The sequence below is a fragment of the Argopecten irradians genome, chromosome 12 (genome assembly GCF_041381155.1).
Source record: "Argopecten irradians isolate NY chromosome 12, Ai_NY, whole genome shotgun sequence".
Lineage (NCBI taxonomy): Eukaryota > Metazoa > Mollusca > Bivalvia > Pectinida > Pectinidae > Argopecten > Argopecten irradians.
In genome coordinates this window covers 30,044,714-30,068,462 of record NC_091145.1, presented here as the reverse complement: position 1 = coordinate 30,068,462, position 23,749 = coordinate 30,044,714, and the positions used below count along the sequence as shown (strand labels likewise).

At 33.5% G+C, this 23,749-nt stretch overlaps 1 protein-coding gene and 1 long non-coding RNA gene across 7 annotated transcripts in view; both read left to right on the top strand.

Annotated features, from left to right (window-relative positions):
* LOC138336910 (cAMP-dependent protein kinase type II regulatory subunit-like) overlaps window positions 1-22,986 on the top strand; it is a 46,110-nt gene extending 23,124 nt beyond the window's left edge. For 2 of the 6 annotated variants that reach the window (XM_069286530.1, XM_069286526.1), the window contains exons 6-13: window positions 6,934-6,998; window positions 7,529-7,670; window positions 8,570-8,671; window positions 13,133-13,207; window positions 13,728-13,793; window positions 15,327-15,387; window positions 15,595-15,663; window positions 16,471-22,986. In XM_069286530.1, coding sequence (XP_069142631.1) covers window positions 6,934-6,998; window positions 7,529-7,670; window positions 8,570-8,671; window positions 13,133-13,207; window positions 13,728-13,793; window positions 15,327-15,387; window positions 15,595-15,663; window positions 16,471-16,601 — 711 coding nt within the window. In that variant the 3' untranslated portion in view covers window positions 16,602-22,986. The remainder of the gene's footprint in view (window positions 1-6,933; window positions 6,999-7,528; window positions 7,671-8,569; window positions 8,672-13,132; window positions 13,208-13,727; window positions 13,794-15,326; window positions 15,388-15,594; window positions 15,664-16,470) is intronic. The other 4 variants (XM_069286528.1, XR_011210486.1, XM_069286529.1 and 1 more) reach the window with 4 other exon arrangements.
* On the top strand, window positions 2,440-5,310 carry LOC138336908 (uncharacterized). Its single transcript, XR_011210485.1, has 2 exons — window positions 2,440-3,127; window positions 4,043-5,310. It is a non-coding gene; the product is annotated as an uncharacterized lncRNA (long non-coding RNA).
* Window positions 22,987-23,749: the final 763 nt, after the last annotated feature.

Sequence of the window (23,749 nt, the reverse complement as noted above, 5' to 3'; positions counted from 1 at the left end):
TTGTAGGGATTAGAATTGTACCTTATTTATATTTTTTTAAAAACCAGGGATAAGCCGCATAAATGGAAATTGTGTGTGTCGATTTAATGTATGGGTAAATTTTACCTCAGAGAGTTTTGATGTCATTGAATATTGATTTGTTATACACAAAAGATAGATATTGGATAAAGATAGTTCCGTCATTATCATCATAAAGTATTCTGTGATAGGAAGAATCTGTGGAATTAGAGAAAATAATTCCAGCATAATTGTCAGGAAATGGCTAATTTAGAAAGTATGTGTTTCATAAGAGTCTATATTAAGGCAAAATGATCTATCAGAAAAAAAATCTGAAAGAGATGTGTCAATGGCAGAAAACATTTGTCAGTGTATATATCTCTTACAATTCCAATTACATTATATATCTCCTACAATCTGAACACTTTCATATTATAATATTTATATGAAGTTAGCCATAGTATAACTTAGCTCAAATTCAGTCACTCACTCGTGGTTGTATTTAGGAGTACCAGTGCCTAACAAAAAATAGAAACAAAGCAAGTGCTACAAGGTTTAGTCAACACTGAGAACGTACACAAACATGCCTGGTTATATACACATGTACAGACAGATCTGAAGTGGTCTGTAGTAGAGCTCTGGGAATCGCAAGGATTAATGGATTAAAACATTTTGGAATTATTCCACAGTTTTCTTGCAGTGTTTATAATCATTCGTCATTATGTGAATGAATCAAAGTACAGTGTCCTTTGTGTCACGTTGATCCCTTTGCCATCCTGTCCTGTATGCATCCTGTCTTATGCCCAGTTTGAGGAGGAGGCATTTTTGTCTTCAAGATGTTTGTAGTCTAAAACCAGAAACATGTATATACCAGTGTTCCAGATAATTATTTTAGGGTGGGTAATTGTACTCGCACTTTTGAAAGAAAGGGGTACAACTATGACTTCTGTGCGAACCCAAAACTTAACAGAGATATTTCAATAAAAGTTATGTGGGTATAGTGTAAAGTAATAATTATATAATTGATAATTAGCTAGCAATTGTGCAAATAGCTATCTGAATCAAGGGCATAGTTGATTCAGACTATTAAAAAATAACTGGAATTGATCTGATTTTAATAAATTTCTTGTTTTTATTTCTGGATGTAAGCACTCATACTAATTAAGTTGAGTAATAACAAGTAATGTAGGGGTAATTTGTACACGGTCATACAATTTATAGGGGTAATTCACAGGTTTTCAATCGGTATTTTACCTGTTTACACAACTGTTAGAAAGTATAATGAAAAACCCCAAGGCACATACAGAGGTACATCTGCTGATGATAAAAATGGCAGAGTTGCCAATCTCTAATATATGTTTCCAATCTCTAATATATGTTTCTTCTAAAACAATGTTCTGCCATTTCTCTAAAATATGTTTATGCTAAAATGGTGTTCTTTTTCTCTAATGAACATGAGAAGTCTACATAGCCAAAGTGATGTAAAACTCCTATCCATATGGATTATTGTGTGTTTCTAGTTTGAGTCTCTTGTGGTTTGTGTAAGCATACCTCAGAAAGATAGATGATGTTTAAAGCTCTTTATAGAGTCATTACGGTACCGTGTTCCTGAACATAGTATTTAACTTAGTCTATGCAAGCTCTTCAGACACAGGATAAGAAGATTAACTTAAATAATACCATTTAAAGTCACACTAAAGTACATTAATGGATTCCTTATGTTGTGCTTGTATTCACAATACAATAATAATCGGTTGTGGTCCTGTTATCAGGTGGTCATCCACCTTCTATCTGGACATGGGGGTGTGTGTATAGGGAATATCTCAAAACTGACCGGTGTACACCTGTGTCAAGGGCAGGGCAGGTCTCAAAATCATTTCTACCAGATCATGACAACCAGGATATACAAGTAAATTCCATTTGTGCCTGTTTACTGTCTGTATCTACGAGATGTTGGTGTTGGAATGTATTGTACAGGCCCGGGCAGGCCACGGAGACATCAACAATACAAGTCACGATCATACCTACCTCCTACACTATAGTAAACACCATAGTCTGCCCCAGTGATAAACACATTGTCAATGTCTTCTTGCCAAATTTCATGGTACTTGTGTTTTACATCAAATTCTCTGTGTCATTGATCTCGATCTTCCATGCAAGATAAATGTTATATTTTGGCAGAAAATACTACAGGTAGTGTCAAAGTGTGATTCTCTTTTCAGATATATATGACCTTCACAGTCCACATTGTCTACTGAAAATGTGATGACGGATAAACTGAAGGCATGGTCTTTTAGAATATAAATATGCAAAAATAAGCCCAAAACATCCTGTGGCATGGTTATATTATACCTAAGTTGCAATCAAACAGGTCTTATAAGCAGGCCTTTTTTTTAAAACAAATTATTCTGTTTAATACAAATTTTTTATCCTACATTACCTCGCCATTGTGATCGTGGTTGCAAAATTCTCTCACAGTCAATTTCCTCAATATGATTGGCTAAGAACTTGCTCGCAGATACTAGCGCTCCTAGCGGCAGTGTATTCAACAACTTTGATTTTACCGGGAATTTTAAATAGCAAATTTTGAGTATGAAAGTTACTGAAATAAGCGTATCTGTAATGTTGAAATAGGAATAGTAGATAACTGCTTTTATATCCTTACCATATACATCGTCCAAATGATCTTACATTGGAAAATTTTCACTTGAATTGTGTACAATGTATCTAGACTTTTCGTCCTGAAAATGTTGTTTTCAATACATGAAGACGTTTCGTCCCGAAAATGCTTCGCTTCGCCCCACGCGTTTAGTCCCTACTAGTGACAATTATCCCGCAACGGAAAAAATGAAATCTATATTTCACCTCAAACATTAAAATTGTTACAATAATGATTTTTGCACTTTGAATCACATTAGTTCGGGAGCAAATATATTTCAGGACGATATGGAGATTTGTTTATCACGGCTGCGTTATGCCACATGTACGTGTAAATCCACAATGGAAGAAAGACAACTCTAACAAAATTTTGGACAAACTTGGACTACCGATAAAATAGCACGTGACAGACGGTGAACATTTTGTAAATGTCCAAGGTGGCGTAATCTTTAAACTAACGGCAGTTAATAAGGTATGAATGTTTACCACATCCATTATTATCGATAATTTTATAAGCACATGTATAAATATCAGATTATATCTATATACTAAAGCACGTGCAGAGATTACCACTAAACCATACTTTTAAAACATTTTAGTTATTTTCACCACAGGAGCTTGACGTTCTGATCATATACATACAGCATATTCATTAAACTAGGTAATACGAAGTATAAATTTTTGGCCGAATGACATAAATCATATGTGGAATGTTCATATAACTCGAAGTGATATTTTTTGGACTACTAGATCGACGAAAATGCCGATTTCTTCTTCATAATTCTTCCGTAAAACGGCACTTAAAAAGCTGTTTCAATCTGTAACAAATGTAGAGAAAACTGTTAATTGTTTAGCAATTATCCTGAGTTTATATTTTACCAACAAGCATCAGAGATTAGCAATTAAAACTTACATAAACATATTCCCGACTCTCACTTGCATTGTGTGATCACTCGAGCGGAACTAATCTCTACCACCTGGCACAGTCTTACAAATGCCCACATGATCACTGTTTTTAGTGCGATTACATCTTAGGGTGTGAACAATGTTAGTTTTTTAACTTTTTACTCAACAAAATAGACTTTGCGCACCATCATTTTCTGTATAACTTATTAATTTACCACTGTACCCATGCATACGTGTGTATTTATACTTCTTTGTGCACATTATATAACAACGGCTATAGACTGTATATTACAATCAATTTATGAAGGACAAAACTCTTACATGTAAGAACAGGAGGACTGAAGAACAGCGGGAATTAAACTTCAATAATATTTCCTCTATGCTGGTATTGCTATTTATGATTAAAATGTTTAATTATATGATATTAGCCTTTTCAGTAATTACTCTGTTAATACATTTATTGTTTCCTTATGTTTTACAGAATGTCAGCATGCATGTATCATTTCAACTGGAAACAGCCTAGGAGAAGAATTGTGTGAACAAAAAGAAGTAATTTTCAACTGTGGAAGCTTAATATTGTAATGATTTTCAATCCGAAAATAATTACTATCATCATCTTCAAATTCCTAATTCTGAATTTAACTGTAATATGATTTAAGCATATACCTGATATTTGTTAATATTCTATGACATGTACATGCTTGAAATGAAATGAATAAATAAAAGATTATTTAAATTTAAAACACAATATGACATTAGCTGTTAATACTTTTTGTCAAAAACATATTAAGCTTATCGTTCATAACACACTCGTCATCACCTTCGAGACAATTTAATGAAAATCAATTAAACATTATTTGTATAACACAGGTCGTCCTATGTTTTCCCCGCCTTGACTATCAATGTTCCCTGATCACTGAAAGTTTTGATTTTACCGTTTTTTGCCTTTAAATCAATCACACCAATGAAACATACATTTACTGCATTCATTATAACACTGTAAGGCAATTCTGCAAGATCAGCGAACATTATTGATTTACCTTGAATATCTACATGCATGGTACCATATGTAACAGGAGAGGAGAAAATGTAGCGGCAAGACCGGGATTCGATCCCGGGACTCTCCGAACACTAGCTGAGTGCTCTAGTCACAGCTCTACCGACTGAACTACCTGGTCATCGATAATCGACCCAGTCCAGTCCCGCTACACTCCTCCCTCTTTTTTTGAATACATACGAGACCCTTTCAAACACCACAACCGTTGGTTATTTAGTTGGGTGCCAATTCTGTAACAGGAGGGAAGAAAATGTAGCTCTTCTGACTGAGCTACCTGATCGCCGATAATCAACCCAGTCTGATCCCGCAACAAATATTTATCTGGTTATTTTATCTCCCTTCCTTTTTTCAATCTACCTTTATGACTTAGAATCTTACCTGGTGGAAAAGAATATTTTTGTCTTACAAATCTTGACAAATTATGCACACTGTGATTGTTGCAAGCTAAACTACGTATCCGCTAGCTGGTTGCTGTTGATTGTTAATGATCTCAAACACACTAATTACTTATTGTGCCAATTTAAGTAAATATATTCTACTCTTTTCAAATATTCCTGATTACTATTCATGTGTAATATCTCAAAAAATTGACATGTGCAAGGAGTACGGCGGACCAGACCGCCAATGTTTTGGACATCTGCTAGATATTTCAGTTTCAGGTTACGGTGACCAATAAAAGAAAACAAACACAATGCGGTTTTCATATGTTATTTCTTCTAAATACAACACTTTTTGTGCAAGTTGTCAAGCATTTATGGGGAATATTTTGCATTGAAATTGTCACCTTCATACATCGGTTTTGGGACTCCCTGGACATTGTTTTCCCCATTTTGTTGATGCGCAAAATATACTGATAGTAGATTTTTTAAGCATTTTCAGCCCTAAAAATTACCTGCGCAAAATTAAACCAGTTTTTTACGGTATATGATATTGGAATGTATCCCAAACTTTTTATCAGACTATTTGCCAATAACACTGTTATGATATCAGAAATATCTGATGGTCTACAACAAGTGTTACATGAATTTTAACAATATTGCATAACATGGAAATTAGAACTTAATATCAGAAAGATAAAAATTGTGATATTCTCAAGACGTAAATCGGTACCACAACAACCAGTTGATGTTATGGAATACAAAATTAGATTTATAAGAATTGTTTACAAATCTAGGTACAGACAATAATGTTAGTGGTAGCGTTTTTAAAGAAAGGGGAAAAACCTGCTGAACAAACAATTAAATTGGTGTTTGCTGTTTATAAGAAATAAAGGAATGTATCTCTTCCTGTTCATCTTAAACTGAAAATATTTGATTCACTTGTAATGACAGTTTTATTTTACTCATCAGAGGTATGGGGATTTGAAAATAAAAAATGTTGTAGAAAAATTCATTTGTAATTTTGTAAAACGATCCTGAAGTTAAGAAAGTGTACAAACAATTTCATGGTCTATGGTGAGCTAACAAGTTATCCGGTTTGAATTGAAGTTCGGATACAATGTATATCAATCAACTTGCTGTTTTACAAAAGAATAATTACAAAACTTGTTAAAAGTATACCAATTGACCAATTTATTCAAAAATCACATGGTGATATTGATAAGTCTTCTAGAGGACAGACATATTCTATATTTAAGACATTTTGGCATAGAAAAGTATGCCCCTTGTCTTTCTCTGCTGCAAAACAATACTTGTTAACTGATACTGTGGTCCCAGGAACTTGATGACAATAGTCATTAAGAATGGATATTTTCATTAACATCAAATTAACAAGGAAAATGCTAAAGGTGTTATAAAATCATTTGACATATAACATCATAGGAAATATTAGAATGGGCTTCCAAGATTTTAGTATGTGTCTCTTATTTTACACCTTGGTGTCCAAGGAATCCTCAAAAGTCCAAACTGGAAGGAACACCAGCCAAATTTATTTCTTATTGTACAAAACTACAGTAGTATTGACCTTAGAAATATATTCCTCCTAATATCGAGACCGAGCCATTTAGTCTGTTTAATACAAATTTTTTATCCTACATAGCTGATGGAAGCCAGAAGCAGCTTCAATTGCTAGCCATGCAGCTTCCTTTAGTTGCCACTGTTGAATTTTGTTTTCCCTCCTGATAAATCTGTTGCATCAAATTGTCAGTTACAGAGCTATCAGTTTGTGCCATCTATTGTTGTTGGTCTTACAACTGGAGGCAGTAGCCCTGATAACAGGTACAGGCCTATTATAGGGCCGGCCTGGCACTGTTTAACCCGTTAATGGAGGTAAATTAATATTGATTATATGATATAAAGTGCTATTTTATGTTGTAGGTAAAACCAGCAGAACATGTTATAGACCAAGGTGATGATGGAGACAACTTCTATGTTATAGACAGGTAATTATCTGCCTGCTATTGTCATGTACATCTTCGGGGCCTGTAGTGGCTCATCACACTTTGCCTCCCACTCACCAAGATAATTGTTTTTTTTTTATTTTTCCAAATGATATTTTTTATGTCAAGTGAAAACAAGAATTTCTTGTGCCACATTAATAAACCCATTTCCTAGTAAAATTGCTCCAAATCTTGGCAAATTCTCCTTAATTGGCAATTTAATCTTGAAAAATCGCTTCACCATCAACGAGAAATCTTTCTGAATAAAAATTAGGTATAGAATGTGTCGGAATATTCATACTCATTTATATTTAATGTATCATATCAGCTTCAGATAAGTAAAATAGATCACATGATAATGGTTTGAACAGGATTTGATAATTAACACATTTGTTAGTTAATTCATTATTTGAAAACACAACATTGTGTTATTACATGTTCTTTGCAAGCCAATCAATAATCCAATGCAATGCAGTACAGAAGATTAATGTTTTGAGCGCAAAAATTAAATATTATTTCTTTTTTTTTTTCAGTGGAACATATGATATTTTTGTAAATGGAAACCTGGTTGGTAACTACGACAGTAAAGGAAGTTTTGGGGAGCTAGCTTTGATGTACAACATGCCTCGTGCTGCTACTATCGTGGCCACATCAGACGGGACATTATGGGCAATGGTAGGTCGCAGGGGAGACTGGCATGTAATTGCACGTAATTGTGCAGAATAAATGATCACCCTTAAACTGATATGACTGGAGCCTCGGGGGAGAAACGCTAATCAGCCATATTAAATGGTCCGTAATAGCCCTCCAAATATCTTGGTGCCAGCGGTCTTTAGAAAACGGAAAGGTTATAAGGAGGCTGTTGACAAAAGTATCGACCATATTAATCGAAGGTACAGATTTATTCTAACACCTTGTTATCAGAAAACAGTTTTCATCTCATTATGGTGTCACAATTCTAGGGGAAGTGGAAACACCTGTGACAAAGCGCTGATGAAAATATTTAGAATACTGTTAATTAAAATCATCTGTTGCACACACCTTTAAAGGTTATGCAATTATTAAAACTGAAATGCATATTTATTGTATTGTTTTCAAATTCCTTGTAAATGTACATTATATACATTTTAGTTTGAATGTTTAGATGTTAGTGGCTCTGTGATCAGTTAACATATACTTTCAGTTATTTCTTCCTTCAAGACATGTGAAATTTAGGTACAAAGGGCTATTGACTATGTCTATTTTCAATCCATTATCAAATTTCCGCTGACCAACAATTAATCTGTTTCTTTAATTTGTGAAATTTACAATTCACAAGATTGAAATAAAACAAAAATGTGGTTATGTTGTCAATAGTTGAAAAGGAATTTAAATGTATTAACTACAAATACCAGGTAGTTTTGTTTATCAAGTTGGAGTTGGTCAATGTGAAGCTGAAAATTAGATGAATATGATGTGAAATAAGGTATGACATGCAGAGATTATACCATGTATAAGCAATTGTATACTTTGATTGTGTCTAATGAATCAAATGTTATCACATTAACAAACTTAAATTTCTTTACCTTTTTCAGGATAGAACCACATTTAGAAGAATAGTTTTAAAGAATGCTTTCAACAAACGAAAAATGTATGAAGCACTGTTGGAACATGTGCCCATGCTCAAGACTCTGGATGTAAGTGTTTTAATAATGTGTTGATGTATCAATAATGTAGATTCCAGTGTTAAAATGCTTGGAAGTGTCGCTTTCTGAAAGGTCCCTGGGGATTCTGAAATCTGTACCATACCAGTGCTGAAGAGTGGATGATGTGTTTCTTAAACCCTCTAACAATCCTGAAAATATCTATGTACCAAAAAAAAATATACTTATCCAAAGAGTCATGAATATTCTATATCTTGTACCTAAAATTCTTATGATAATGTGTGTGCTCTTTACATTATACCTTAAATATTCCTGTGAGACCTATATCTAATATCATACCCATCTTACAGTCTTGGTAGATCTCTATCTAGAATTGTACTGAACCTATCTGTTAGATTCTTTATACTGGTATCTATACTGAAAACGTGGACATTTTCTCAGACTCTTGTTCACCTTCATTAGATCTCTAGGAATATGTCAATATCCGAACACAACAACAAGTACAATCGTGACATGTAAACGATTAGAATAAAGATGCACAATTATCACACTTCTACCTGTTTGAAAGATAATTTACAAAAACTTAAAATAAAACATGCAAAAATATCCACATTTACAGAATTCCAGAGATTTGACTGGGAAACCTATCAAATACTTTGCCTAAGAGGTCAGAGAGATTCCCTATCTGACAATAGAATCGTAAGCAAGCTGTGTCTAATACCTTAGCTATCCAAAAGGCTTCTAGGAGATCGTAGTAATGATCTAGTCTGTACAGATCTGAATAGACATTGTGTGTAAAGTCTTCATATCACGCTTGGACAAGCTTCTAAGGTTTCTGTCCAGCACACAACTCCATCTTTATAAAGGTCAGGCTAGGCTATTGTTAGAGTAATGTATACCTCTTTAATATTTCAATTTTGGTCTAGAGAGTGAAAAGGTCAAAATCTGTAACATTTCATAAACAACCCACCTTATGCATGAATAGTCTAGAGGAGCTGTATTTAGGAACTTTTGAAAATCTACGCCAAGATTCTTGTAATTTGGATAAATGTTTTTACCAAAGTCAGTAACTATCTATCTTATCTACCTCATGAATTGTCTAAGGATCTTCTCAAGATTCTGGTAATTTAGATCAATAATTCAATGATGTAAGGGACAAAGTTAAAAACTATTCCATTAGGTTGTAGCTGACATATTTAATACTATTAAGTCACAATGCAATTTTATAAAAGCCTACTTTTAAATTCTGATGAGTAAAATACTCCAGCAATTATGAATCAGAGAACATAAGTGGTATGATGATATTTGATATTATTTTTGATGTTGTTGCTACAAGGTGTTAGTGATTATGATAATATTTGATATTATTTTTTGATGTTGTTGCTACAAGGTGTTAGTGATTATGATAATATTTGATATTATTTTTTGATGTTGTTGCTACAAGGTGTTAGTGGTATGATGATATTTGATATTATTTTTGATGTTGTTGCTACAAGGTGTTAGTGATTATGATAATATTTGATATTATTTTTTGATGTTGTTGCTACAAGGTGTTAGTGATTATGATAATATTTGATATTATTTTTGATGTTGTTGATACAAGGTGTTAGTGATAGAAGCTCTATATAGGTCAGCTCTGCAGATGTGTACTGGACACCTGAGTTAAATCTGTGTACCTGTAAATGACACAGTTATGTCAGTGTGTTTTGTGTAATTGAAGACGACCTCGTTAAGTCGGTAAGGGATTATACCTACGAAACGTATTAGTTTTCTATGGACACCTTCAATGGCCTATTCATGTCTTTCACAGATAGCGATCTAACCGCTTATTATGTGTAAGGTAGATTTTCACTTTACAGATTCAGCACACACGACATAGAATCAATTCCCCTCTTACCACATACTGATTAAACCAATGAATAGTGTAATCTTAAATTTCCATAGATGTATATGTGAGTTGGGATTTACAGATATTGAGATGCACTTGATATTTTTTCCTTTCTCAAGCTGATAATAAAGTTGTTTTGTAGAATGAGATAATATCTAGGTGTATTTGTCCTAGTGTTTATATCTGTGATAGCTGAGGAAACCAGCAACTACCTTATCTCCAAATAAGTCATGCCTTGTTCACTTGAAGTTGACTGGACCTAAATTGGTAAAGATTTGAATAATTCAAGTTTTCAAGAATACATTGATATGGCTCAACTGTCGGTACATTGTTCAGAGATTGTATATTTAGCTTCACTATTTTAAATTGGATGATTCTGACAAAAAAGCTTTCATATTGGCCATGCTTGCATGATATCTATAGGATTTACAAGTGATATAAGAGCAGATTGACATATGTTAACAATACTATATCTTAGATATTGGCCAGATGTGAATGAGCAATATGTAAATAAGTCCCTCAATGGATAAAATTACAGGTGTAAAGGTCACGACCTCATCCTTAGATGTACCACATACATAGATTGTGGTTGGTCCATTGTTAATGGTTTTCAGTCTGGACATGCTATTCATGGGTCAGATGTCCAGAAAGTGTGACGATACACTATTATGTCTCCAATTTCTCTATTGACATACTGGCCTGTGTATCATCATTGTAATTTGGCAGATCTTTTTAAATTCAATTATCATCTTACAATAGAGAGGTTTTGATATAAATTATTTGGCAGATTTGTTTGAATTTGGTACTCATATAATTACAACGGAGAGCCTCAGGAGAGGTATCAATAATGTGGATCAACATTCTGTTTATTTACAAACAATTTTAATGTAACATTATCTATTAGTTGGTACATTTACATTATTCATATTGCAGACTGTTGGTGTGTTAGCATTTCTATCAAATAGGAAATCTGATCACTTAAATGCCTTTTCATAGAATCATTCCAACCATTGAGCCATAAAAATGGAAATATCACTATCAGACCTTTAAACATGGAGATAAGCTGTTATATGCATTACTCAATGTTAATGTATGCGAAATTGTTTGATAGGTTTTCTCAGCAAACATGCAATTGTAACATGTTGTGCCTATTCAGTTTAATTCTATAGCCAATGTTTTCAGTAGATGTATCATGTGATACCTTAGGCAAAGTTTAATTATTAGCATCATCCTTACTTAATTACGCATATTGATTAGGAACCTTCAAATCTGATTGGGCAATTTGTTTCTGCACCCTTATCCCTGTGAATGATCATCATTATCAACAAAATATGGTCCATGGATTTGTTACGGGAAACTTGAGGCTACATTGCTTGATCCTATATAAAATATCTGATGATGTATCTCTAAAAGTGGTAAAGTGGATGGACAAAAGTCATTGAATTTATTTCATTTTATCAAAAAATCATGTGAATAGAATATATGTACAAGTGTATGTACCACCAATACAGATAAGGAAAAGCCGAGCACCATGGTAATTGTAAATAGATGATGGATTCAAGATCAATTCCTCTAGGACCTCTATTTACTAATTGGTTTTTGTGTTGCAAAAAACTAATTATCTTTTCTCATTAGAAGAGAAAATGAATGATTATTAGTGTTGATGATAAGCTGTTGACAAATTAGACAATAAAAACACAACAAAAATTGGATAGAAATTACAAGATTATAGGGACAAGAAGATTTGATATGGCCATATCAGGCAAATTAGTATCTGTGACTTTAATTGCTGATTTCTTTTCTTGGTAGGTTTTATGAGAAGAAGAAAAAATTAAGCTCTAGATTTGTATTATTGCATAAAATTTCTGCATGGTGACAAAAAATTAAAGGTCGGAAAACCTCAGACCATTAGTGATCATGATGAATCGATCAATCAGTAAGTTAAAAATTATTTGTACAATATGCTCATTAAACAGGCTAAGTGTCTAACCCTTGTGATAAAGGTAATCACAATGTAGGATCCCACGATTCAAGTAAAAGGATGACATTGATTTGTTCCATCTTGTGATAGTGACATCATGCAGTCCTGTTGATCTATGATATCACAATCACACCCACCCCATGTCCTCTACTCCATTTCGACATATTACCACAAGCCCTCCACATCTGGGTCATGAGTTAGAATCCCATGTGGGGCAATTGCCAGTTATACTGACCACTGTGATTGGTGGTTTCTCTTTGGGTACTCCGGTTTTCTTCCACCAACAAACCTGGCACATCCTTAATAACCCTAAGTATAGGATATGCTAAACCAATCACCACCCCTCCCCCCCCCCCAAATATATGTTATGTATGTATACAAATGTAGGTCATATCATGATGTAGATATGGTTGCCCAGTGTGGTAGGTCACAGTGCTACTGTCATATATCACACATCTAGTAGCATATGGGTGATTAAATTAATTACATTTATCAGATTAAATGTTAGCAGCAGTCTCACAGCCAGTACTGTCAATTATTGATGAGGATGACTGGAGTATATGACATATGTAACCTGAGACTGACTGTAATAGTTAAGTTTATGTGAATTTCTTTTTCTTTCCAGCCATATGAAAGAATGAATGTAGCAGATGCGTTGCAGTCTAGATCATTTACTGATGGTGAAGTTATCATTACACAGGTGAGCTTAAATAATAAAGCTTCCGTTGGACAAGAAAGAATTGGCATTATAATGTACCTGGCATCTTGGTTCAGAGAGTTGTCGGCTGATCACCTTGGAAATGATAATAAAGGCATGCACAACTGGAGTTGTAACTGATTTTAAACTTTGTTGAATGGCCACTCCGGGATCCATTGTAGATGCGGTAGATATTTAAATCTGTCACAACCGACAATGTGTCTCAGCAATCATAACTCTCTCCTCAATTTCATTCTATTTAGATATGAATGTTTAATGAGTTCATATTTATGAAGCTTTGGACTTGGGAATTTATTATATATAATCTGCCATAGTGACCACCTCTGTTTAAAAGACCACTTGGTTAAAAAGAACATTTTTTATGGGCCATAATGGTCAATTTCAACACAATTAATGCCCTGTTTATGAAGACTAATTAACTATAGATACCATTTGACTTCATCCCTAGGATGGTCTTTGTAGACAAGTTTGACTATATTCTGATTTGATAACTTTACTACAGGGTGATGAGGCAGACTGTATGTATTTCATTGAGGAAGGAAATGTTCGGGTGACAGTCAAAAACAAAGTAAGTATGGCCACACAAACATTATATCAGTCCACATAAACGATGAAAGATTGGACGAAAAGTCTTTGATTTGAAATTGATGAAACAGTGATCAATCTCTTTTAGGTTTGGTGTCATTCTAAACCAAAACAGCAGAAGATTCAGTGCTGAACTGTTGATTTTTCTGTGAGATTCTCCAACAGTTTTAAGAACCCTCTATATTTCTTTGTATTGGGACTTATCAAAATTTGAAAATCAGTGTTCTGGACTTGCCTTTAAAATCCTTAATTAATTGCTGTGATTGTAATGAAGATTCACACATAATTAACTGAAGCAAGTTAGGTTTTTCATTACAACACAGTTGAAACAGTATTTGACATAATAGCTCAGTGAGAGGCAAATTGTCCTGAAAAACAGTAAATTAGATAATATGCTGTGAATTTCAAATTAAAAAAAAAAAGGGCAAAAGTCAGACGTGTACATCTTTGAATGTTTTGAAATATACAACTATATAGCCAAAATATACAACTGTATAGCCACATTCAAACTACAGGTGACCATGGTTCTGTAATGCAATATGTTTAGCTATAGAAAAATAAACCAGGGAAATTAGGAGGATTTGATTAAAATCCAATATTGACCAAGACCAGATATTGGTTTATTTGATTAGTCATGTCTGATTATACAGTTATGTCAATAAGGAATGTTTTCTTGTAATCTTCGTGTACTGGTACTTTAAATGTGGTGTTTAGATTTAGATAAGTGAGGTATAATTCCTTGGAAGCAATATTTTCCTATTTCATTATGTCTTCTCCGTTATGAATGATTGAGAATTATTGGAAATTTACTTGTAAGGTTTATGTTTGCATGTTTAGCAGATATTTCCCGCGAATGTTTCGTCCATGTAAACTCATTCACTGCTGAAATTTCATAATGGACTGGTCTAATCTTTGATTCAGAAGAGTCTAAATATGTCTTCAGGGATGAATGAGTTGGTATATGGAATCCACTGTCATGTGTCTTATGGCCAGCTAGTACACATTTCATTTATTATAGGGTTTATCATAAAATGGAAAAGCAACCTTTCAATTTGTAAATCAAAGTTAAAATTTTTAGACAACCTAATGGCCATAATAATTATTTGTATTGTTAGTGAGAGACCTATAACAATACACCTTTGTAAATTGTCTTTTGTCGTGTGATTCTCCTATTATCAAGTGAATAGCTGGTGTTATGTTTTGTGTGTTTCATATATCCATTTTAACTTCTTGATATCAGTAGTTTCAGGAATCGAAAATGACATAAAAAGAATGACTGCTTTTTCAGACACAATTTGCTTCTCAATTTGTTAAATGGGTCAATACTTTTAAGTTTTGATTGCAAAAAACAAAAATGACTTTGTGATCTAACTCATTTGAAATTGGCTATAGATACCCTTCAGTTCTGGCCTTTCTGTATGTGATACTAACTCATTTGAGATTGGCTATAGATACCCTTCAGTTCTGGCCTTTCTGTATGTGATACTTAGTGATACATACTTACTGCCTGCTTTAGAGTGATCCCGGTGGTGAGGAATTAGAAGTGAAAAGATATGAAAAGGGCGGTTATTTTGGAGGTAAGAAATCACTTTTATAGAAGTTTTGTTCACATAATGTATTCCAATGGATTTAGATTAATGTATTCCAATGGCTTTAGATTAATGTATTACAATGAAGTTCGAATTACATGTACAAGTGTATCTAATTTCTACTGATAATGTCCTAAAGCTGTAGTGTGATATTCTTAAAAATATTTACTCAAACATTGCTTTGGTATATTGCAGAACTGGCATTAGTTACACATAAACCAAGAGCAGCTACAGCATACTCAATAGGCAGTACTAAATGTGCAGGTAAGTCAATAAGCAGTACTGAATGTGTAGGTTAGTCAATAGGCAGTACTGAATGTGCAGGTAAGTCAATAGGCAGTACTAAATGTGCAGGTTAGTCAATAGGCAGTACTGAATGTGCAGGTAAGTCAATAGGCAGTACTAAATGTGCAGGTAAGTCAATAGACAGTACTAAATGTGCAGGTAAGTCAATAGGCAGTACTAAATGTGCAGGTAAGTCAATAGGCAGTACTAAATGTGCAGGTTAGTCAATAAGTAGTCAGTACTAAATGTGCAGGTAAGTCAATAGGCAGTACTAAATGTGCAGGTAAGTCAATAGGCAGTACTAAATGTGCAGGTAAGTCAATAGGCAGTACTAAATGTGCAGGTAAGTCAATAGGCAGTACTAAATGTGCAGGTAAGTCAATAGGCAGTGCTAAATGTGCAGGTTAGTCAATAGGCAGTACTAAATGTGCAGGTTAGTCAACAGGCAGTACTAAATGTTCAGGTAAGTCAATAGGCAGTACTTAATGTGCAGGTAAGTCAACAGGCAGTACTTAATGTTAAGGTAAGTCAATAGGCAGTACTTAATGTGCAGGTAAGTCAATAGGCAGTACTTAATGTGAAGGTAATTCAATAGGCAGTATGAATTTTGCAGATTTTGTAAAAATTCATAGGGGCATTATTTCGTTAATTTACTTTAATCAAATGCAGGAACGTTCAATTCTCACTGTGTAGCTATTTGCATAATGTCCCCTGAAATTTGATCACTTTGCAGTACATTATAATCTAACAGATTGTTTACTATTTATGGTTTGTTTACTGGTGCAGTGCTGGACGTGCAGGCATTTGAGCGGCTACTGGGGCCATGCATGGATATCATGAAGAGAAATATAGACCAGTATGAGGAACAGCTAGTCCAGGTATTTGGAGACAAGGCCAATATCACAGACCTAAGATGAACGTCCTTCCCTGCTACAAAACCAAAGAGTGCTCATGTCCAACCCACCTGCAATATCAAAATCCTCATATCCAACCACATATAACTAACGTGTGTAGACTCTGGCTTGTCGGCTATTCCACCGGACTCCAAAACCATATGGTCTCGGTTTTGGTGCTGGTTTGCAGACCTCATTTTTCTTTTGTTTCATATATTATGAAAATTTTCCCCTTCATTTTATCAAGAAAAAAAAGAAGAAGAAAATACATAAACAATGATGGAGTGGTTATTTCATCATTGAATAGAAAATTTTTGTCTTGAGTTGTATGTTAACTCTGAAACTGCTGCAAAACATGACTTATCCACATCTCTGATCTTGCTTTAACTTTCTACTGTAGCCCGTTTTATTGTTTTAAATTTGTGAATACTGCTACAATAGCTATCATTACATCTGGACAGGTGTTATTTTATTGTCTTTAATGTTTCTTCTTCGTTATGGGTAAACATTTTTCACATTTTCCTAGTGTCTCAAGGAACTCTAGTGTAGCTGTCATTGAACCAATTCAGTAATTATCTTTCCTCTGAATTTTCAGAGACATGTCATGGTTAACTAGCCCTATTAGAACCTTGGATATAATACAAAATACTTAATGTTATGTCTAACATATTACTGGCTGTGGACATCATCCGTCGTCACATCAAGTAGTATTGTCATAAAGGAATCGTTCGACAAACTTTCACAAACAGTATTTTAGAGCACCTTGTTTGTTTTGTTTTTTAACGCGTCACTGATAAAAGTAATTATATGATACACTTGAATGGTTTGACTGCTGTGATGTGATATTTTGCACTGTGGAAGTTGAAAGCTTTAGAGTTGAAATAAAAAACTTTTATAAATTAGATATACTTTCTTAACAAATTTCTACAAACTTCTATCATCCTTTCTTTAAATCACTATCTTTGATATGTAGCCTTTTATTCTGGTAAGTGAATATTTTTGGATAACTTTATTTTAACGTTACTCGATTACTTTAGTTTTGTTACAAGAGGCATGTGAGCATATATTGTCAGACTTGAACTTCAGTCTTGTAGTAACTTTAAACTATATTATTCACTAAGCGTTTCGAGACCCTGATGACTCGTGTATTCAAGAATTCTTAATGTACATGTGGACCGATTGTTTTCACAACTGTATAGTTGGTAATATTCGTTAGGGTTTTGATTTGACTTTATTTGTTGATCCATCCAAAATCGCGAAATTAATCAAATTCATTGTTTTCCATATTATAGTCTGTCGTATGAATGGAACTTTTAAATGCTACAAAGATTATTTGCGAAAATAAACCCCCGCAAATATTAAAGTTCCAAACCATAAATCGCGATAATTTACACCCACGAAATTTACCAACTGTTAAGTACATAGTTTGTTACTAAAGCAAGTGAATACATTAGAGGATGCATTGCTACACATATATTGTTTTGATAGGATGGAAATTTTGAACAAGTAATGTTAAGATAATGTGACTATATTATTTAATATAAGAATCATATAACAGATATACCAGTAACTACAGAGATATTTGATACAATACTATACAGGCACTGTCCTATCGGTGAAAGGCTATATTTTGTCTCCATGAAGTATTATCAAAGCCAAAATTCTAATTTTATATCATCCCTCTATCTTTTACACAATACTTGTGTTTGTATTTATGTATACTGTAATTTGCAGACATGATGAAAAAATAAAAGGCTATATTGCTTTGAATGTTCATAGACATTTTCCTTTTATGCCATAATAAATTTTCGACACTATGAGGTATTTTTAGGATCAAAGAAACAAACCTGAAACTGCAGACTGTTCATAACAAATTGATCTCCATAGCATTCTGCTCAGTTCAAATAGTTACATGTATATTTTTATTCAATTTACGACACCTCTTGTGGGTTGAAATCTTATTACAAGAAGGAAAACCAAAGTGAGCCTTCTCATGTGTTGTTAGGAAGGCTGTATACCAAGATAAAAAAATGTTATTGTGCCATTAGATCTAGACCTACAATAATTGTAATTACTAGTCAGAATGTATCTGTAATACTAGTTGGGACAACTGTTGTATATGTACATGTTTACTACAGAATACAACAATAAATACTAAAACTCTGGCTCGGCAGCCTGGTAGAATTACAGACACTGTGAGGATTGGATTTGTCTGGTCAAATCCTCTGATCCTCAAAACACCCAAATTCATAGAATGGCTCATTGTAAATATATATCTCTATCTATATATATCTACAGTATATGATATTGTTTAAAACTGATTTATTTTGCACCTCAAAAATGAAATTTGAAAAAAATGAAGGAAAGAGAAAAATTCCTCAATGCAGAGCTGATAGGTTTAGGATTTAATTTAAAACAATGTCTCTATAACTTGTACTGTAATGGTTACCCAGATATTCACCAGACTGTCCAGTATAAGGGACATTTCTAGTTAGGGAAATGTGACGGTTCCCCAACAGATCTAACTGGTTACAGGTCTGTGTTTGACATTTAATCTTGGGGATACTGGACTAGCTTTATTGATGGAGTAAGACATTATAGGTTATATAAGCCGAGTTGTGGTGAACTGTGTGTCCTTGTATTGATTAAATACTGACTTTGATAAATATCACTGTTGTAGATTGAATCTCAACACTTGTAGGAAGTCGGAGCAGACGGAAAATAACGGGTAAATTTAGATTCTTGTCTGCCTATATATTACCTCATGTCACTGACCCCTCGTATGTGTGTTAATTCCATTCCACTGTCCCTCGGAGTACTGTCCCTCAGGGGAGTCCCTCCTCGGGATTTCCACAGGTCAGTCCCAAAGGTTAATGCTCTCACAACTTTTATGAGATTTTCTTCACTCTCAGAAGTGTTACTCTGCAGGTAACACATGTGATACACTTGTTTTGGAATTAACCTCATCTGAATACTCCAAATGTCTTTATAGAAATAAGAATATACAGTTAGCCAAAACTTGTTTATATTGTAATATAATAGTATTTTGGAAGTTCTGTATTTAAAACCAGTCTTAAAGATCCTAAATCTTTCAAAGAGAATCCTTATCATCTAACTAGCAAGTTCAAACATTTATCATCTAAAATAGCTGTTTCGAAAACAATTAAGACATGTCGGGTTGTATTTTTTTACACAAAATCACCTTCAAGCCAAGCTGAAAAGAGGACAACGTTGTATTATTAGCATAAGCAATACAAATTATTTCGGCATCAAATGTAATTTTTATCTCATGTTAACCTCAAAATGAAAGTATACATGAGATGGTGATCATCGATACAGTTTACTGTTAAATCTCAGGTGAACAGCTATTTTTATTATATTGCAGAATTCCAGTTGTTCATTTTTCCCATTGTTTTCCTGTGAAAAAGACATTTCTTGTAACTGGTCCTTACTAACTGTTGTGTATAAATACATGTACTCGATTTCTGCTCTCTTAGATCTAACTTATTAGTTTTGTATTGGGTAATATGATAGCTCAGAAACACTTAGCAGCAGAAAAGAGCACACACCAATTTCCTTTTAGTTGTTTTTGCATACACTTCTCACTCTGCGTTGGGGATATTTACATTCAGATTGCTTTTTAGCTCGCCTAACCAAAAGACCAGAAAGCTTTTTAAACTATATTCTGTTCCTGCCATACAGATGAACAGGTTTCGCCATCCAAATTCAGGTCATAGGCACTTAGATATAAAAAGCAGAGTTTAAGAAATATAGATCTATAATTTCATATTAAAAGAAAGCAAGTATTCAATGTTGAGCTTGAATTACCTCCGATAAAAGAATGATATTTAGTAAAGAAATGAAATGTTGTTGAAATATTTGTTGGGCTTGGCTAGTAATCCATGATGGTTCTATGGGCCCTTTCTACCTGTTATTTCTTGTATGGGTACAGTTGTAGATTATATGATACAAACTGATATTGATATTGTTTATTTTTCTAAAAAAAAAAAAAATGTGAAATTATATCCATCTACCTTACATGTATACCTGGAGCCATAAACTAACCACAGCAGTATATGACTTGTGTCCCTTCGTTTTGGTGAAGAGTCTTCCTATTTGTTCATTTTATGCTAACCAGTTAAGGCAATACCCTGGCTTTAGAATGACACTTGAAGTTCCTTGAAAGAAAAACGGATCTACCACGATATTGTGAAAATGTCATTATTAGATTTTACTAAAGTAAATCTGTTGTGCACTGTGTAAATTTGTTTTTAATCTTTGATAGAGGTATGTGGGAATCCATCTGTTAAATATCTTTGTACCAATGTTGTTATGTACGTGGTGAAAAAGTTCTCATTTTTGGAGATTGTGTCAAAACCAAAATTACTACCATGGCATCCATTATTTGTCCAGTGTTCAAATGTTGTAAATTGTTATGTGAAAAACCATTTTAAAGAATAGTTATGAGGGTTATTCATCGGAGAAATGAAATATCAAAAATCAAAAAGTTATTTTCACATACTTGATACTAGAAAAGTTATATACAATTGTATAATGATTAAACAGGAAAATCTGTACATGGCTTGTATCTGTAAGTTAAGTCTTTGTGTTATTTAAAAAATGTAATATCAGTATGATATAATTGTATATAATGTGAAGTGTATACATAATGTTATTGAATGAAAAAATTATAAAAAAAAATATCAATGAAATGAATAAATACAGAAAAAAATGTATGAAATACTAGTAAATACATGTAATTAGTAATATCTGTATTACCAAATAGCAATACCAGTGACGGTGAGAAACGTAGAAAGTAGATATTATAATATTAAATATGCTTTCTTGCCAGGTTTGATAATTACAGAAACAACAGGTATTATGTTTGGTCGTAGGGGACTTGCGGAGCCCTATCCTGTATCCAGGAAGCTTCCTAAAGTCGTCTGCCAAGGGAAGCACCGAGGACAATTAGTGTTATATGGTTTTACTGAACATTAACAGTCAGTCCAGCTGGAAGGTTGATAGGCAGAGTCAAGGTGCTATGTACCTTCACTTTCCGTTGTGGTAATGTGATAAAAATCGGGTTGAATAGCTGGGCATTATCTGTATCAATTCATATTTTTTTTCTAAACCATACTGCATGGACATAATGTGTTTTAACTCATTCACCCCTGAAGACACATTTAGGCTCTTCTAAATCAAAGACTAGACCAGTCCATTATGACATTTCAGGGGTGAATGAGTTAAATGTCCAGTACGATGTAAGTAAGTTTGTGTGTAAAAGAGGATGAGTAGCACACCTAAGTGTTCGTATTGTTGTGGATTCATTGTTAAAAGATTTGTTTAATTGCTTTACTGACCAAGGTTGGAATGAGCATCGCTATTAACTATCATCCATATTAACAAAGTATATCGGTAAGTTATGGAGCTTGGCTGAATTTCTCTCTCCAGGTATAAAGATATTTAAATGTGTTAGGGTAGGACTAGGGTTTTGAATGTGTTGTTGTCTTGGTGGTCCAGGAAGACTAGTCTAAAGGTTTGGATTGGTGAAGGTTTTTATGTATGGCATGGCTAAGGTTAGAAGGTGTGGTGAAATACTGCAGACAGGGAGATTTACCTGTAGTTTTAATTTAAATCAGCTGCAGAAATCCTCCACTGCATATTATTTTGAGATAAATGTGTTGTAAATGGAACATTGGTAGAAATTGGGTACATCAGAATTTATCCCATGTGTATAGGTGAGGAAATGAAATGACACAATAAAATCAGATTTTCAGTTGTGTCCCAAAGGAAGAAAGTAGATATCTACAGATGATTAGATTTATAAATTTGAAGTTTCTACATACACAGCATTTGAGATCTAGAAGTACAGAAACAAGTTCTATCCTGGTGCTAATTTCAGTTGGACTGTTGGTGCTAAATACAACCTTGCACTGATCTGTTTTAGTTTGATTCGATAATAGAATCTTAAGTTTGCCAAAAATTTACTATTTACAGTAGTATACCCACCTTCTAGTCTGCCTCGCTGAGCAGCTGTACCTTGTAATGCCTAGTTTTCTGAAATCATTTCAGATTTTCATTTTAATTAATTTTTAAAATATACACAAAAACACTTAATGTTTCCCTAAAATCATTTCTGTTATAGTAAATAAAGGTTTTAAGGAAAGTGAAGTTGTAAAGTTGTGATTCTGTAGAAGTCGATAGCAGAAGAGAAGGAACAAAGTGGTTTATTGTGTAAGGGGAGATAATCCAGCTGTTGTTTCTAGTAGTTATTAGAGATACTGGACACCAGACCTAATTGTTGAGTACTTGTTATTATAGAAGCTTATTTTTATTTGTCAATTATACATTGCTAATGTAAAACATTTTAAGTACTTAAATTTTGATTGAATAAATTATTTCATCCATATACTGAATCTGTGTTCTTAATTAATCAATTAATGTTCCTTGTGACCAGTAATTAATTGCCCCTTGTCCGTCGTCCAATATGTATGAAAAGTGATTCACAACCAAAAAAAAATATAATAATAATAATAATAATCAGCATTTCTTGCGGTATTTTTGAGAAGTTTTGGTAAACCACTTGCAAATCTATACAAAATGATTACAAATTTAATTGATATCTATCCAGATCAAAGGAAAACTTAATTTGATATGTGAAACCCAATCTTAAAGGCCCACTTCCTTTCTGAAATGTCTTTTAAATTTTAAAATGGGAATTTAAAACAAGATTGATAATATTGTAGTGTTACAAATGTTATAAGCTCACCATTTAAGGCCCATTACTCTTCCGAAACAAAAAATAAGTTTCTTTAAAACAACAATAACACAAAGAAATATATATTGATGGCCTAAGATGAGATTACAACACCTAAAAAGTCTTCCATCCATAATCTATGTCAACAGCAAAGATTCATTTCGCTGTTTTGCCATCTGGCCTAGTAATTAGGACAAAGGCGGGAAATACAAGACGTAAGATATCTGATTTATATTAATTTAATAGTTAAGAAGGGGATGATCAGTGTAATATTAACTGTAAGGTAATAACTTTTCCTACTCTACAAAATTAATTTCATTTTACATTCCCATTTTAAGAATTAAAAGCTGTTTTGGAAAGGTAGTGGGCCTTTAATACTACACTGAATTATATCATCACCTCCTGAAAAATTTTA